General features: G+C 45.2%; 1 protein-coding gene across 1 annotated transcript; it reads right to left on the bottom strand.

Annotated features, from left to right (window-relative positions):
• Positions 1-9,696: 9,696 nt before the first annotated feature.
• On the bottom strand, positions 9,697-14,360 carry tmsb1 (thymosin beta 1). Its single transcript, XM_018737025.2, has 3 exons — positions 14,265-14,360; positions 12,038-12,152; positions 9,697-10,209 (listed from the first exon to the last, which is right to left on the bottom strand). Exons 2-3 carry the CDS (start codon positions 12,138-12,140, stop codon positions 10,172-10,174), a joined length of 141 nt encoding a protein of 46 aa, XP_018592541.1. The 5' UTR covers positions 12,141-12,152; positions 14,265-14,360; the 3' UTR covers positions 9,697-10,171.
• Between the last annotated feature and the right edge of the window lie 487 nt (positions 14,361-14,847).

Raw genomic sequence — 14,847 nt, 5'->3', positions numbered from 1 at the left:
GCTGCCCACAGTGCTGGTGCTTCAGGATTTGTTGGTGTGAGTGATGGAAGTGTGAGGGTGTTTTGCAGTGAGTATGTAAAGGGGGAAAAAAAATTTATTCAATGTGTACATGTATTCATTTATCAGATGCTTTTCTCCAAAGCGATGTACATCTCATAGAAAATACAATGTGTCCATTACATTAGCAGGAAGAGAGACTTAGATGCAGATGAGTGATTCTTAAGTACAGTTTACTTTCTACCGCATGAAGTAATGTTCATCACACGATCACCTTCCTGCTAATTTTTTTTTTTTGAGATACACAAACATTTATGTACAGTACAGGAGTAGCTGTGTGCAGGCTTATCCAGCATAACATTTACAACTTACATGAGCTTGAGAGATCATGTGCGAAGTGAGTCTGGAAGAGGTGAGTTTTAAGACCCTTTTTGAAGGTGGACAGAGATTCAGCAGTTCTGAGTGAGAATGGGAGGTCGTTCCACCACAACGGAGCCAGAACCAAGAACCGTAAACAATGTAAACAGTGAATATTTTTATTGCAATAAAATTCTTTTTTAATCCTCTTCAGGAGAGGACTATTATCACACAAAACACAAGAGATTATTGTTGGAAGGTGAATATTGTTTGCAAAACCATTTGCATAGATAGCATCACCCAGGCAGTTTGACTCAGTACACGCAGATCCCAACACGTTTCGTCTGCTTTTCTAGTATGTAAACTCTTTCTTTCCTCCTCTAGGACCCCACCTCCACTATTCTCTTTCCAGAACATTCTTCTGACTTCACCCTTGCCATAATATAGTGGTCTCCAGAATTCCTTCTATTATAATCTTACAACTGCCTGTGAGACCATATTTTCATATGGCCTGTTCTAACCTATATTTAGCCTTACAGTATGCAAATATATGTACTCCAACATTTACATCATGGAAAGATTAATATAGGTTTTCCTTTGTTAGGTGTCATACCTCACAGCAAAACCATCAGCCTTATCTGTCCAGTATCACGTAGTGTTATGACCCCTTAGCTGATGTGTGGAGCCACATATCATGGGTTCGTACCTGAGACTGAAGCCATGGTGAACATCCTGCAGTTCACCCTGTTAAAATAAATGTATAGCCCTATGATTTATATGACAATGATTCAGTATCCAGTGTGTTCACTGCTGTGGAATTCAGCTATAATCTTGCTTTGCTGAGAGCACAGAGACTGCGTGCTGAACTGTGACTATGTTCCGTGTTATGGAGCACTCACAAGCTGTTTAGAATATGTTGCGAAACACTTGTTTAATCGGCAAAGAATGCATCAACAGGGATTGATTTGTCAAACGACTCTTGATTCTTTTCCTCATGGGTCCTCAAACAGTTTCGTAGCAGATTTTCAACAAAAAACTTACAATTATAGCAAACGAAGCACTGTTCTAGCGTGGGCCCGAACTGCAAATGAAATGTTGGATTTTCAGCTCACTGCAGTCAGTGTTAGTGTTACGGCTGCCTTACTTTGCAGACAATATTTATTTACCTATAGTAAATTTCATAATCAGTCTTGCAGAGAGTAAAGTCCAATAAGGAACGGCACAGCAGCCAGAACCAAAATGTAAGATATTGATATGAAGGTCTGATTATGTTTTTCTTTCTTTCTTTCTTTCTTGATCTAGAAGAATGACTGAAACAATCACGAGGGATGCCGCTCCAACTCCACCCAGCCCCATCAATGTACCTGATGTCAAAGTACTGACCCACCCTATAAAAGGGGTAAAGGGTTATCATAAGGTTGAGGATTATTCATCAGCATTACACTGACTTGCCTGCATTCAGCAAAAGATCCTTATTTGTGTTCCTGTTTTCTCAAAGTCTTGTTCTCCATGCGTTTCGATTCCCGTCCTCTCTGCAGCAGTCCTTCATGCCCCGGTCCAGATCTCGTGTTCTAGCCCTGTTTACGTCACACTTCCGTGGACCTGTTCCGGTCCTGTACACCTGATTCACTTTTCCTCATAATAGCACTCTGTGTGTCTCTTTGTCCCATGTTTATGATCCCACGACAGGACTCCTAGACCCCATGCCTACTCCTAATCGACCATGTTCATACATTGCAATAGACCTCATTAGAGATACAGTATGCCCAAGTCAGTCGGGAATACAGCAATACTTGTGGTGATAGACCGGTTTTCAGAGGTGTGCAGGTTGATACCCATCAAGGGACTACCCACAGCTATGGACACTGCTGAGCAATTGTTCCTGCAGGTCATCAGATTGTGTGGCATCCCAGAAGACTTACAGGGTATGGAGAGCTTTCTTTTTTCGGTTGAGGTATAGGTTTGCCTGACTTCTGGATATCATCCACAGTTTAATGGTCAAGAGGAGCGACTCAATGCAGAGACTGGACGCTATCTGCGCAGCTTCTGTGCACGCAACCAAATGGACTGGAGTCCATTCCTACCGTGGGCAGAGTATGCCCAGAATTCCCTTGTTCATTCCTCCACCAGACTAACTCCTTTCCATGAGCTACCAGCCCCTATTGTTCCCTTGGACAGTTGAATTCACCGAGCTCCCAGCTGTATAAGACTGGTACAAAAGGAGCGAGGCGGTGTAGGAATCTGCCCATACTCACCTCTGGGACTCAGTGGCTTCACGGAAGAGGAAAGTGGGAAGAAGGCGTCCAACGGTATTGCACCATCCTGGACAACGAGTGTGGCTATCGACTCGCCGTATCAAACTACGCCTTCCTTCGAAGAAGACAGCCCTCAGACATATCGGGCCATTTAAGATCCTGGAAAGGATTGACTCAGTCACGTACCCTTTACAGCTGCCCCCCCATTACTGAACATGGCTGCCTTCCAAAATTCCCAGCTCAAACCCCATTGCATGTCACCTTTACAGGGTCAGTCCCTATCCTCTCCTCCCCCTCCGCCCATGGACATTGATGGTTCTCCAATGAATTCGGTGTGAGCCCTCCTGGACGCCAAATGCCGTAATGGTACTCCCTACTACCTAGATGACTTTTAGGGGTATGGCCCCTTTTCCCATCATGCCTCTGTGTACCCACCGTGCTCCCATACGCCTTCTCCACTTATTGTCCTCATAAGAACACTCTGCGTGTTTCCGTGTCCCATGTTTATCTTATCACTTGTGCACTTCACTTGTTAATCTGCACTGCCGACTTTTATTTACTCTCTGTGGCTAAATCCTTGCTTTTTACGCCCGCGTCCGGATGTTACGGTAAAATACATCCATATTTGTGTCACGTCTCGACGTCACACTTTCTTTCCTCCTCTCTTTCTAGTGGGAAATTACTTGTAAAGGAAAGGTGTTTTCCAGTAAATCAGAGACATGCTTGTTGCATACATCCTGGGATTCACCTGGACACATCATCAGTGATGTAACCAGGGGTTGTGGGGGGTTTGGGGGTTTTCAGCATCAAACACCCTTGCCCAGGTGACCTAACCAGGACTGATCAGACCCTACCGTATGTCCAGGTGGTGCTACACTAATATATATGATCAATTTTCTCCGATAACCACTATATGATCACAAAATATCCTTTGCCATGGAAAAACACACATTTTCCTCTAATCTTGTTGACCAAGTATGTATTGAATTGTTGGGACTGACTTGAAACATTCTAGACAAAACAGATACACTCAACACTCAAGAATGATCACAAAACACACCTCTTTTGGCACACTTCTCACTCCTCTCTATGCTCGATAAACACGAAGTACGTTATGTGTTTAATAATTTGAGAGAATAATTAAAGCTCTCTGTGCAGCTTCTCGTGTGATGTATACTGGTGCATATGGTAGCATGTGACAAATTGACTGTACTCGAGAATCACGGATCTGCATTCTAATCAGAATTACTGTTTTGGTAAAGCTCAAGACAAAAAATTGTGGATGCCTCCGGTCCTGGGATTTCTTAAAATAATATTAACACCATACTTTATGAAGTCTTGTACCCAAGGATGTCTGTGGATGTGACTCATTGGACTGCTCTCTGTTTACTCAGGTGTGTGTTCAGTCATGGGTGTCACAGGACCTTTTGTCTACACAAAATGGCATGGTTGCACAGTGAGTAGTGCTGCTGTCTCACAGTGCCTGGGTGCTGTGAGAGGACATGGGTTTGATCCCCACTCAGCCTGTGTGGAGTTTGCATGTCCTCGCTGTGTCTGTGTGGGTTCCCTTTGGGTGCTCTGGTTTCCCCCCACAGTCCGAAGACATGCTGCTCAGGTTCCCCCATAGTGTGTGAGTGTGTTCCACTGATGTATGGATGAGTGACCCAGTGTAAATAGTGTATCTAGCAGTGTAAGTCACTGTGGTGAATAAGGAGCGTGGGCTGATAACACTACATAGAGTTTATTGGAGAAAAGCATCTGCTGAATAAATAAATGTAAAAAGGGGGAGATCTCCATTAGCACTGGAAGAAGGTGAAGAGTCATCACTTGCAATCTGAGTCCCTTGGAGGATTCAGACTACTTGATTTACTGGAGCGGCCATCTCCGATGAATGGCTGCCCGCAGTCACCCTTGGGGAGTAGTGCATGTCTGCACTCATCTGTTGTTCTACTGATAAGCCGAACCCAAGTCCTTTTCTCATTGTCTGGAGTGAAAGTAAACCTATGGTTGTTTTTTTCTGAGAAGCAGTGGTGCACCTTGCAGGGTGGACTTGAGCTGTGGGCTCCCAGACTGCCATAGTCTGGTTCAAGTCATTTGGTCACAGCTCACGTCCCATGAACAATCGTGATGGAAGAGCACATACTGAGAAGTACACCGTATTTGTTTCTGTTATATTCCTATTTTGTTTCACGTGCCTATGATTGCCGAAGTACATATTTTGTCTGTATAATTTATTGATAAACAGTCATTCCACTTGCCCTACATTTCACACATCTGGGCCAGAACTGGTGACACACAGGCATTGAAAGTGAGCGAATCTCTGGAATTTTAGATCTGCTGCCCGTATGCATGTCAGGCTGGAATGTGTGTGAGGTTGGAGGAGGCAGCCCGCACCCCTACTCTGGCAAGCTGGAACCTGCTGCCTGGCCCCTGGAAGAGAGGATCCCTCGCTCAGATAAACCTCATTCCTGGAATCCTGTAGAGTTGCCGAGCATCTGTTTACCTGGGTTTACCAAAGACCAAGATACCAACTTGTAGACAGTAGCTGTAAGAATTCTTTTATTTTTCATTAAACTACACCTCTCATCCAAGACATCAGACCATGCAAGGAGTTGCAGTCATAGTCCTGGGTGCCATAACAATCATGCATAGCAGTGATATTCAGTAATATTCCATGTGTAACAGTCTGAATGTGCAATATTGTGGCCAGTGTCTTGTGATGTATTGTACTGATGTGTACGTTTCATTCACTAACTTATTCTTTTTATCTTTCTGTTTTGCCTTTGCTGTATAAAATTATATTGTCTTTGAAGGAATAGAGTGGCTATGATGCAAAAAAATCAAAGAAACCTGACTGTAAAGCTTAGTTGGGTTACATTGTATTTGTATATCTGAGCCTGCCGTGCGGGGAGAACTCACAACGAAAACTGACGGTGAGACGTGAACATTAACTGACCTAAACAATCACAGACAAGCAGAAGACCACAGTGTCAGTGTATTTAAAGAACAAATCAAGTGTCAGTAAAAATGCAACTCAAACTTATTCCAATGTCTATTTCAGTGTTTCCACGTTTTGGTGCCACTGATGCCACGAATGGCATTGGGAAACATGAACGCAACATCAACGAAAACGCAGTTTATGTTCATGTAAAACTTGGCCTTATTAGTCCAAACTTATGTCAGATGAGCTCAAAATAGAAATAACAAATAATGACTATTCTTTAAGGCTGCACATTAAACACGATGACATCACTTTCTGAAAAGTACAGTCATGCGCCTCTTAACGACTGACTGCATATACGACGATTGTTGCATAAGATTATAAAGAAGACAAAAAATTCTTATCGACTAGTGATGTCGTAGCTGTTGTAACATCGTAGTGCAACGTGTTACTCACGTGTTCATGGTGGTGCTGCTGTAAACAAACCTACTGTGTTGCCGGTCATATAAAAGTATAGCACATACAGTACATTATGTACAGTACACAATACTTGATAATAATTAAAACCTATGTTACTGCTTTATGTATTTACTACACTGTACTTTTTCTTGTTATTCTATAGTGTACTCCTTCTACTTATAAAATAGTTTACTGTAAAACAGTATGCTGTGTTATTCCGGCAGCAGCGTCATAAACCTTGTGTTTGTGTTTACCTCGTCTCTTGACTGCATCGAGGCAATACTATCTAGACTTGTATAGGTACACTCTATGACCGAGGCTATACCATCTAGGTTTGTATAGGTATACCCTATGACCGAGGCTATACCATCTAGGTTTGTATAGGTACACCCTATGACCGAGGCTATACCATCTATGTTTGTATAGGTACACCCTATGACCGAGGCTATACCATCTAGGTTTGTACAAGTACACCCTATGACCGAGGCTATACCATCTAGGTTTGTACAAGTACACCCGATGACCGAGGCTGTACCATCTAGGTTTGTATAAGTACACTCTATGATGTTTGCACAATGACAAAATCGCCTAACAACACATTTCTCAGAACGTATCCCCATCGTTAAGCGACACATGTCTGTAGAGTTAAAATTCCAGGTACTCTTCCACTACACTTTAATGAAGATGTAGGCAGCTGGAATATGCAGGGAAAACAGCTTGGGGGGGAGACCCTACATTACAAATAAAGAGTTACGATGTCTGCACAGCCTCAGATATCAGTGTTGGCCCAGGGTTGTATGTCAGGAAGAGACATGTATAGACTTCTGCAAAGCTGGATCTCTGCTATGATAGGTGGTCAAAGTTTATCAACAATTTTTTTTTTTGCTGCTGCAAGCCTAACGTTACTCCCTTTTTTCACCGGGACTATGATATGATCTCAGTCCAACTGTTTATTCACGTGACCACATTTTAAATGTATGTTATAGTACAGTGTCACATGTGTAGGCTCTCTATTTCTCGCACCGAAATCAAACCAAATATTAATTTAAGCCTCTCCTGTCACAAAACAGTGAACATATCTTGCTGTTTTGGGACTACGTTAAATTCTATCTAATTCAAACAGTAATACAGTATCACTCAACTGGAAAGTCTACTAATCAGTCCCTTTAATTCCCTTTGCTTCCTGATTCACTGAGGAAATAATTCAACAAAATCAATCACCATTCAAGGCATTTTGGTCCAGAGGAAAAATAACTCCAAAGTCGCTCAACTTGTTACTTTTTTTGTCTGGAGGACATAACAAATATTCTGGTATGGGAAGTGCGTACTTGCCATTGGCAGACTGTACACATTAAATGGTCTCAGTTAATGCTGCTGTGTTTGGAGACCAGTAAACTTTGGATGGCTACAAAAGGTTGCAGTGATTGGAGTAAAGACCATCTTTAATGCATGTTTACATTTATTTATTTAGCAGTTTCCTCCAAAGCAACTTCCAATGAACTCTATGTAGTGTTATCAGCCCACACACACACCGTATTCACCGTGGTGACTTACACTGCTAGATACACTACTTACACTGGCTCACTCAACCATACATCAGTGGAACACACACACTCTCTCGCTGTCACTCACACACTATGGGTGAACCTGAACAACATGTCTTTGGAGTGTGGGAGGAAACCAGAGCACCTGGAGAAAACCCACACAGACATGGGGAAAACATGCAAACTCCACACGGACTGAGTGGGGATCAAACCCATGTCCTTTTGCACCATCCAGGTGCTGTGAGACAGCAGCACTACTCATAGTGCCACCCATTATCAATTGGATTCAAACTTTTGTCCGTTGCATGTTCTCTCGTATGAAAATGCAATGCAACGCAATGTCTGCAACCACTTGTCCCAAGTTGGGTCGCGGTGAGCCAGAGCCTACCCAGCAATGGGGGGCGTAGGGGGAGGGGACACACCCTGGATGACACACCAGTCGACCGCAAGGCACCCCAAGCAGGGCTCGAACCCCAAGCCAAACCCGCCGCTCCACTGTGCCCCCCTCATATGAAAATATATAGTCTAAATATTGCCTTAATATACACATGATTAAGTTTTACTGTGTATGTTACATTAGTTACATGTGCACCACTTCAGCAAACGCTAATCCACATCTGGTTAAAGCTTAAAACTGCCACTGATCAGATGTGCAGAGTGAATGTTTTCTCTCTTCTTTGCACCAGTGTCTGTAAGAATCAAAGACAAGGCTATGACTGGCTGCATCACATTACAACAAGTACTCTGTTTTTTTCTCACTTCTGTTACTGATTCTGAATAATTGCCTTGAAGAAACTGGAGGAGTTCTTTGCTCAGCAGTACTTTGTGGTTCATTGACAGTTACCGCGGTGCAGCAGAGGTAGTGCCGGTGCCTGGGTTATGCTGTTGGGTGTAGGTTTGATCCCTGTTCAGTCTGTGTGGAGTTTCATGTTCTCCCCATGTTTGCATGTTTCTTCTGGCCGCTCCTGTTCCCTCCCACAGCACAAAGGCCCGTGTTCCACATGGATCGGGGGCCGTAATTTGCCCATATTGTATGCACGTGTGTGACTGTGCGTGTAGCTACCCTGCGACGCACTTGTGTCCTCTCCACAGCATACCCTGCCTGTCCTGCACCCTTGGCTTCTGGGATAAGCGCCAAACATCTCCGACAGCATCCAAGGCAAGAGGTTAATGACAGCATACAAGTTATAAATTTTTTTTAGCGTATAATTATTTACAGTATCTGCTGGTATTCTTGCAAGGGTCGCCATGGTGATATACCGCCACTCTTGGCAACGCTCTCGAGTCCAGATGCAGCATGGCTCCGCCACACTGTAAACGTCCTACTTTTGCATAACTGGTCTGTGTATGTAAGAGGATACGGTCCCATTCTGTGTAAATTGATCGCTGCCAGCTTGGTTTCTGCACATGCCAAGACGGGGGAATATCCTTCGTTCGTTTCCGTAAGTCGTTACATGTACCTTGGTGTAATTTTACGTCCGTCACTTCTTCAATCAAGTTACCATACTTTTATTGACAGCATATTTTTACCCTGTAATTGCCAGAAATCGATAGTGCATTGTGTACTGCCCGTGTTTTAATCACAGATTTCATTTGGAATCCCAGTTTACTTGGTGAGCACTAATGTAACGGTAGTATCCGACACAATGTAAAAGGCTCCTCACAAACGCGGTAAATGTGACAACTCCTGCTGGTAGGTTATGTACCTTTACAAGTAGCGATACAGTTATATTTGATAATATCAACAAAAATAAGGGAGTGGTACTATGCCATTATATTATTATCTCATTTTCCTTTCTCTGGGGTTCGAGTCCCGCTTGGGGTGCCTTGCAATGGACTGGCGTCCCGTCCTGGGTGTGTCCCCTCCCCCTCCGTCCTTGTGCCCTGTGTTGCCGGGTTAGGCTTCGGCTCGCTGCGACCCCGCTCCGGACAAGGGGTTCCCGTCAATGTGTGTGTGTGTGTGTGTGTGTGTGAGATTTTCCTTTCTTGGTCTGTCCTCTGTCCTCCCGGCTACACAGGATGACGAATTCTGTCACTCGTCCAACAGCTAGAAAGCAGCACCACACACACCAGGAGGCCGACTTTGGCTGATGCAATATCGGAGCAACCAATTATCCCGGCCAAAGGTTTATTTCAAATGCGACTCTTCACAAAATCCCTTTTAAAACATCTTTATTTTGTTTAAAAACAGAAATAGAGAAAATATTTTAACATTGTTAATGCACGCATCCGGAATGGCGGCAGCACCACATGGGAGGCGCCAACGGCGGAACCGGTGTTGTCCGAACAGCACAGGCGCAGGTCGCCCCGTTTGTTGATAGCAAGCCTCCAAACGACTCCCTCCCACTTCCTTCACTGCCAGGAATGAGTTATATAAAGCAAGAATCAAAATTTACACAGCTGAAATTGGCATTAAAACTGGAGCACATCCCCACTGTGGCCGCCGCACCTCCACCTGCCCTCCATCCCCCCGCGGCACCTCTTTCTCCACAGGGTCTGAACGAGTGCTGTTCAGTGGAGCGTGAGGCGCCGAGGAGGAACGGCAGGGACCGACAGGTAGATCATTTCGGCGGAGGTCGGGCAGAGCCAGGGCAGCGGGGGTCTTGAGGCCTGGCTTTTCATTTCGAGGCTTCCGCCCTCTTCTCCTGCTCGATGTCTGGAAAAACAACGGCATGAAGGTCTTAAGGTTCTCTACATTGCCGCTGCAATGTAAAGACTGACAAGATGGGATGTGTGCATGGACAAATGTGGCCACCATGTATCTTTAGCGGTGGCTGAGGGGTACAAGGTCATAATATCAGATAAACAAATATAATAAAGTGGGTTTAAATAACCAGAGCATTTATTCATTTTTTTCCCCATAGTCTTGTATTGTAAAAATAGTATTATTCATAGCTGAGCAACTATGATTGGTGGCACTACCCAACATTATAATAATTTCAACTTCTATGTCTAAATCCTCTTGTTACTTCTGGTAACTTCCATGTGACACCATCATCTACCTAGCCATAAACGTCTGATTTTCATAAACATGGGGAATATTTACGTTAAAGTAGACTGCTCACAAGGGGGGCACGGTGGCGCAGCGGGTTTGGGGTTCGAGTCTTGCTTGGGGTGCCTTGTGATGGAATGGCATCCCATCCTGGGTGTGTCCCCTCCCCCTCCAGCCTTGCGCCCCGTGTTGCCGGGTTAGGCTCCGGCTCGCCGCGAACCCGCTCGGAACAAGCAGTTTCAGACAGTGTGCGTGCGTAGATCGCTCATTAAGATCATTGCTCGCTACGCCCCGACCCCAGACTGCTACACTCCTTCACCTCTGGCCACTTGGTGGTTCTACACACACGAGGTCCAAAATCAACAGCTCGAAGCGTCTCAGTGTGGCGAAATGATGTCCCGCTCTCACTCAGAACTGCTGAATCCCACTCAACGTTCAAGAATGGCCTCAAAACTTCTTTCAGAGTCACTTCTCTCCGCATCGCCTATCTGCTCAATAAATCTGCATTACATTATTCGCCACAAAAGCCTTTGTATCAGTCCTATACGCGTTTACATCTACATTTATTCATTTAGCACATGCTTTTCTCCAAAGCGTTATAAATCTCAGCAAAAATACAAATATGCTGCTACTCACGCACTTTATGCTGGTTTAAATGGTAACATCAGACAAAGTCAATGAGCTTTGAGAATCATGCAGCTGCATCTATCGCTCTGACCGTTGGCAAGTTTTACATCACTTTGAAGGAAAGCAACCGCTAAATGAATAAATATAAATTTAAGTAGCCCTGTGGATATATTAAGAGTTGCCAGTAAAGGGACTCTGGCGTTAACCAAATGCAGCGGAGAACCCTCAGCCCTCGGGCTGTAGGCAGCGGCGTCCAGGATGGACGTGCATCCTGCTGCGGTGGCATGCTCAGTGCTGTGTGGTCGAGAGAGGAAGGGCGCTGCCAAAATCCCCCGCAGTGTGGAAGGCGGAACGGCTCGGGCCTGATACGCCTCTCATTATTTGCAGAGGGAATTATATCTTTACGGCAAGAAGGAATTTCCTTCCTCTGTATGTCTCACTGCCTCCATTGTACAGCTCTCAGCTGCTGTGCCCCCATCCACAGGGAGACCCATTCCCTACATGCGGACACCTCCTGCAATGGAGGTTTTGTCTTCTTTTCGAGCTCGACCTTTTACCCAGTTTTATTAACCTGCACAATTAAGTGTGGAGGGTTTATCTTATGTTATGTCAGTCAAAAAGTATCAGGACGGATGCAAGCTATTCAAAGCTATTTGAGGGCCAAGTAGGGACAGTGCCCTACTCTGTTTGTCCTGATATGGCAGGCAGAGTAAAAAATGCTGCTCAGTCCATTCAGACATGCAGACGTACAATAAAAAATGTCTCGCCATCACAATGAGAACTCTGTGTTGATGGACTAGTAAGCTGGCGGTTGATATGGAAACAGGAGAGAAATCAGTGCTTTGCACTAAGGGACTTCCCTTACCTTCCTTGGTAGGGAGGGTGTTCTTTTCTGCAGTGGTTGTCTTCTTTAGACACTTCTTGTCGAAGTTCTGCACCTCCTGCTTAACCGGGTTGCTGTCACTCATTTTGACGAGTCTCTGTAGCGGAGAATGGAGTGGGAATGATGCAGCGCACAACCCCGGAGTCCAACCGGCACACGGTTCTTAACTCTGCTCCTCGATTTCGAAGAAAAGTACAAGAACCAGGGCACGGTTTGAAGGTGGCATTCCTTCTGCCCAGTTTGAAACAGAAGTGAGCAAGATGTGATCATTCATCCTCCTGACGGAGCACCTCGTTGTGCAGCATGGAGCTTGGTGTACAAGGGTACCTCATGCAAGAGCACAGGGTCCAACACCAAGAAATCACGGCTCCTTCATGGCTCATGGAAACAGCAACCCTCCGATCTACTCGTATCCAGGGCAACCACACATCAACAACAGCTATGTTCAGCACACTTAAGATTTTGTCAAAGGTTTTACCCAGGTGCATGTACAACCCCCCACAAATTAGGAAGATGAGGCAGCCATTCATGTTAAAGCACCTCTGCAGCCCCTTCTAGTGCAGACAAAAGGGCTCCACCAGCTTTCGTGGTAAATGACTATGGTCCAAGTGGGTTTGTGACCAGCAGCTGCTTTGTCCCTGCCTCCCTGCACACATAGGGCCATCGCTCTGCCGCAGCAGTCACTATCTGCAGTGTTAATCCGACCTCCTTCGGAGACCCTGCCGCACCCCGTTGCATGCTTCCTCAGCATACCCTCCCCTGCACTGCTGCACGGGGTAGGATCTGCGCCGAAGTGCGAATCAGCATCGCTTTGCAGTGAAAATGGGCGGAACCACATTCGGCCAGCCGTACCTGAGTCTGCAGAATCACTTACGCACAAGGTCTCATAGTGACCGCCTCCCATCCTAGGTAGCAAACCACCGCCTCTGCCGTGCAGCATACAAAGACGAGGCGCCCGTGCTGAACGTAGCCTATCGCCTCACACTGATGCCCCCCCACCCCCCATGGAAGCCAACAACTCCTTCCATCCACGGTACAGCCTCACATGTGCTGTGCAGAACTTTGCAATAAGACTGACATTAATTTTAACAAAACAGGGTTCCCTCAAGGGATCTCCACGCCCCTCCGCGAAGGAGACAGCTGATGGGGGCCTGGGCAGGTCACTGAAATACTTGCACGTGCTGTGCATCCTTAGACAAGTCATTGCGAACAAGATGCCATCAGCCAATCCCGCTTCTGCAAAATCCGGTATGTGCACAGGTATTAGGTACTGCTACGGGGGCGCGGACACGTGTGCGGCACAGGCTCCACACGGGTGGATGGTGGGGGGGCTTTCGGTTAGGTAACAGTCCGCACGCGCTCCGGCAGCGCGATCACATTTAAACTGAGTGACAAATATTCTCAGTCGCTATGCTGTGATTTAATATGTGTGGAGTGCGGTCGTGGCCAGTGTCTTAGGGTGTGTTCTCTTCTCAATTCCTCAGGGTGGTACCCATTCCATCATCATGCAGCAGCGTATCGAGCGCGATCTGGCCCAATTTGAACGCGCGAGACGAGCCGAAACACGCACGTAGCTGATGCATAATTCTTTACTATGTTATTACCGCACAGCCCATAGCGAACACAGGTGCTCATAGATGAACGCCTGGCAGCCTTGATAACTCGTTTTTTTACACGACATGTAATGTATGTTTTTTTTAAAAACCCAGGTATAATACAGCTTACGTCGTATCGTGGGTACAAGCATTAAATTCATACATATTGTTGTACACATGATGCATACATGTACACGTATCGTATGAAGATCCATTATGATAAATTATTATTGCAGTGACTTCAAACAATATGAATATCCCTGAAAATTCCCTGACAATTCCTCAAAATCCCCGAAAAAAAATCCCTGAGATTTTTTTTTTTTAATTACTTATAATATTCCTAAACGTCCGACATCCTTAATCAGTAGCTGTTAAACACGCACACGTACACGTACACGCACAAGTCGTGCCAAAGCGGGGAAAAAACACGCCGCCGCAACGCGTTATTTTATGTTATTCGGTGACAGTACATGATAAAACAATAATTATTTCTGCGCTCATTCCAAACATCTGATTTGTTAAATTCCATATCAACAGCGCATAATCCGTCAAAGATCTCGGGCCAGCAGCTGCTATCATTTGCTCGAGTGTTTTATTTTCGACCCCTTCCTTACCTGGGCTTTTCGTCCACGCAAATCCGCAGCAGCTTCGGTTCGCGTAAGGGGGCGTTTTGTCGCAAGCGCGGAGCGCACAGTTTAAATAGCGAAGCACGTCTGTAAACGCTTGGCTACGAACGCCCGCCTCCCTTCTCCCATTGGTCAGAATTCACTAACCCTCTCATACGATTGGCCAGAAGCGCCGTCCTTCATTTCTGTCAAATGGTCTGAAGATGTTATATTTTTGTTAACTCATTATTGAAAATTACAATGTAAGGGGCGGCAGAAACAACGTCGTGTTTTTAAAATTAATACCATCTAAATAAATTAAATAAAAAGTTCATTAAACTGTTATGTGACGAATGCGTGTGGGTCGACCAGACTGAGGAAATAACTAAAAGTGATATGATATCTCCACCGTGTGGCAGTGCAGTGTTGCACCATAACTCACTCGCTAACCGGCTTGTCGTGATGCAGGGCCACGGTGGTCCGGAGTCTATCCAAAAAGCCTAGCATACATCCTGGAGGAAACCCACACTGTTCCACTAGTAATGGTAATAGCTGCAATATGCAGTTTTATCTAATGGTAAAATACATCTAA

The sequence above is a fragment of the Scleropages formosus genome, chromosome 13 (assembly GCF_900964775.1).
Source record: "Scleropages formosus chromosome 13, fSclFor1.1, whole genome shotgun sequence".
NCBI classification, from domain to species: Eukaryota; Metazoa; Chordata; class Actinopteri; order Osteoglossiformes; family Osteoglossidae; genus Scleropages; species Scleropages formosus.
The sequence above is the reverse complement of the archived record's forward strand: the minus strand, read 5'-3'. Positions and strand labels throughout refer to the sequence as shown.

Excerpts from the sequence above, each read along its gene's own strand:
- tmsb1 (XM_018737025.2), bottom strand. The coding sequence starts at position 12,140 with ATGAGTGACAGCAACCCGGTTAAGCAGGAGGTGCAGAACTTCGACAAG. Across the intron at positions 10,210-12,037 it reads CACCCTCCCTACCAAGGAAG|ACATCGAGCAGGAGAAGAGG; the intron begins GTAAGGGAAGTC and ends TTGTTTTTCCAG.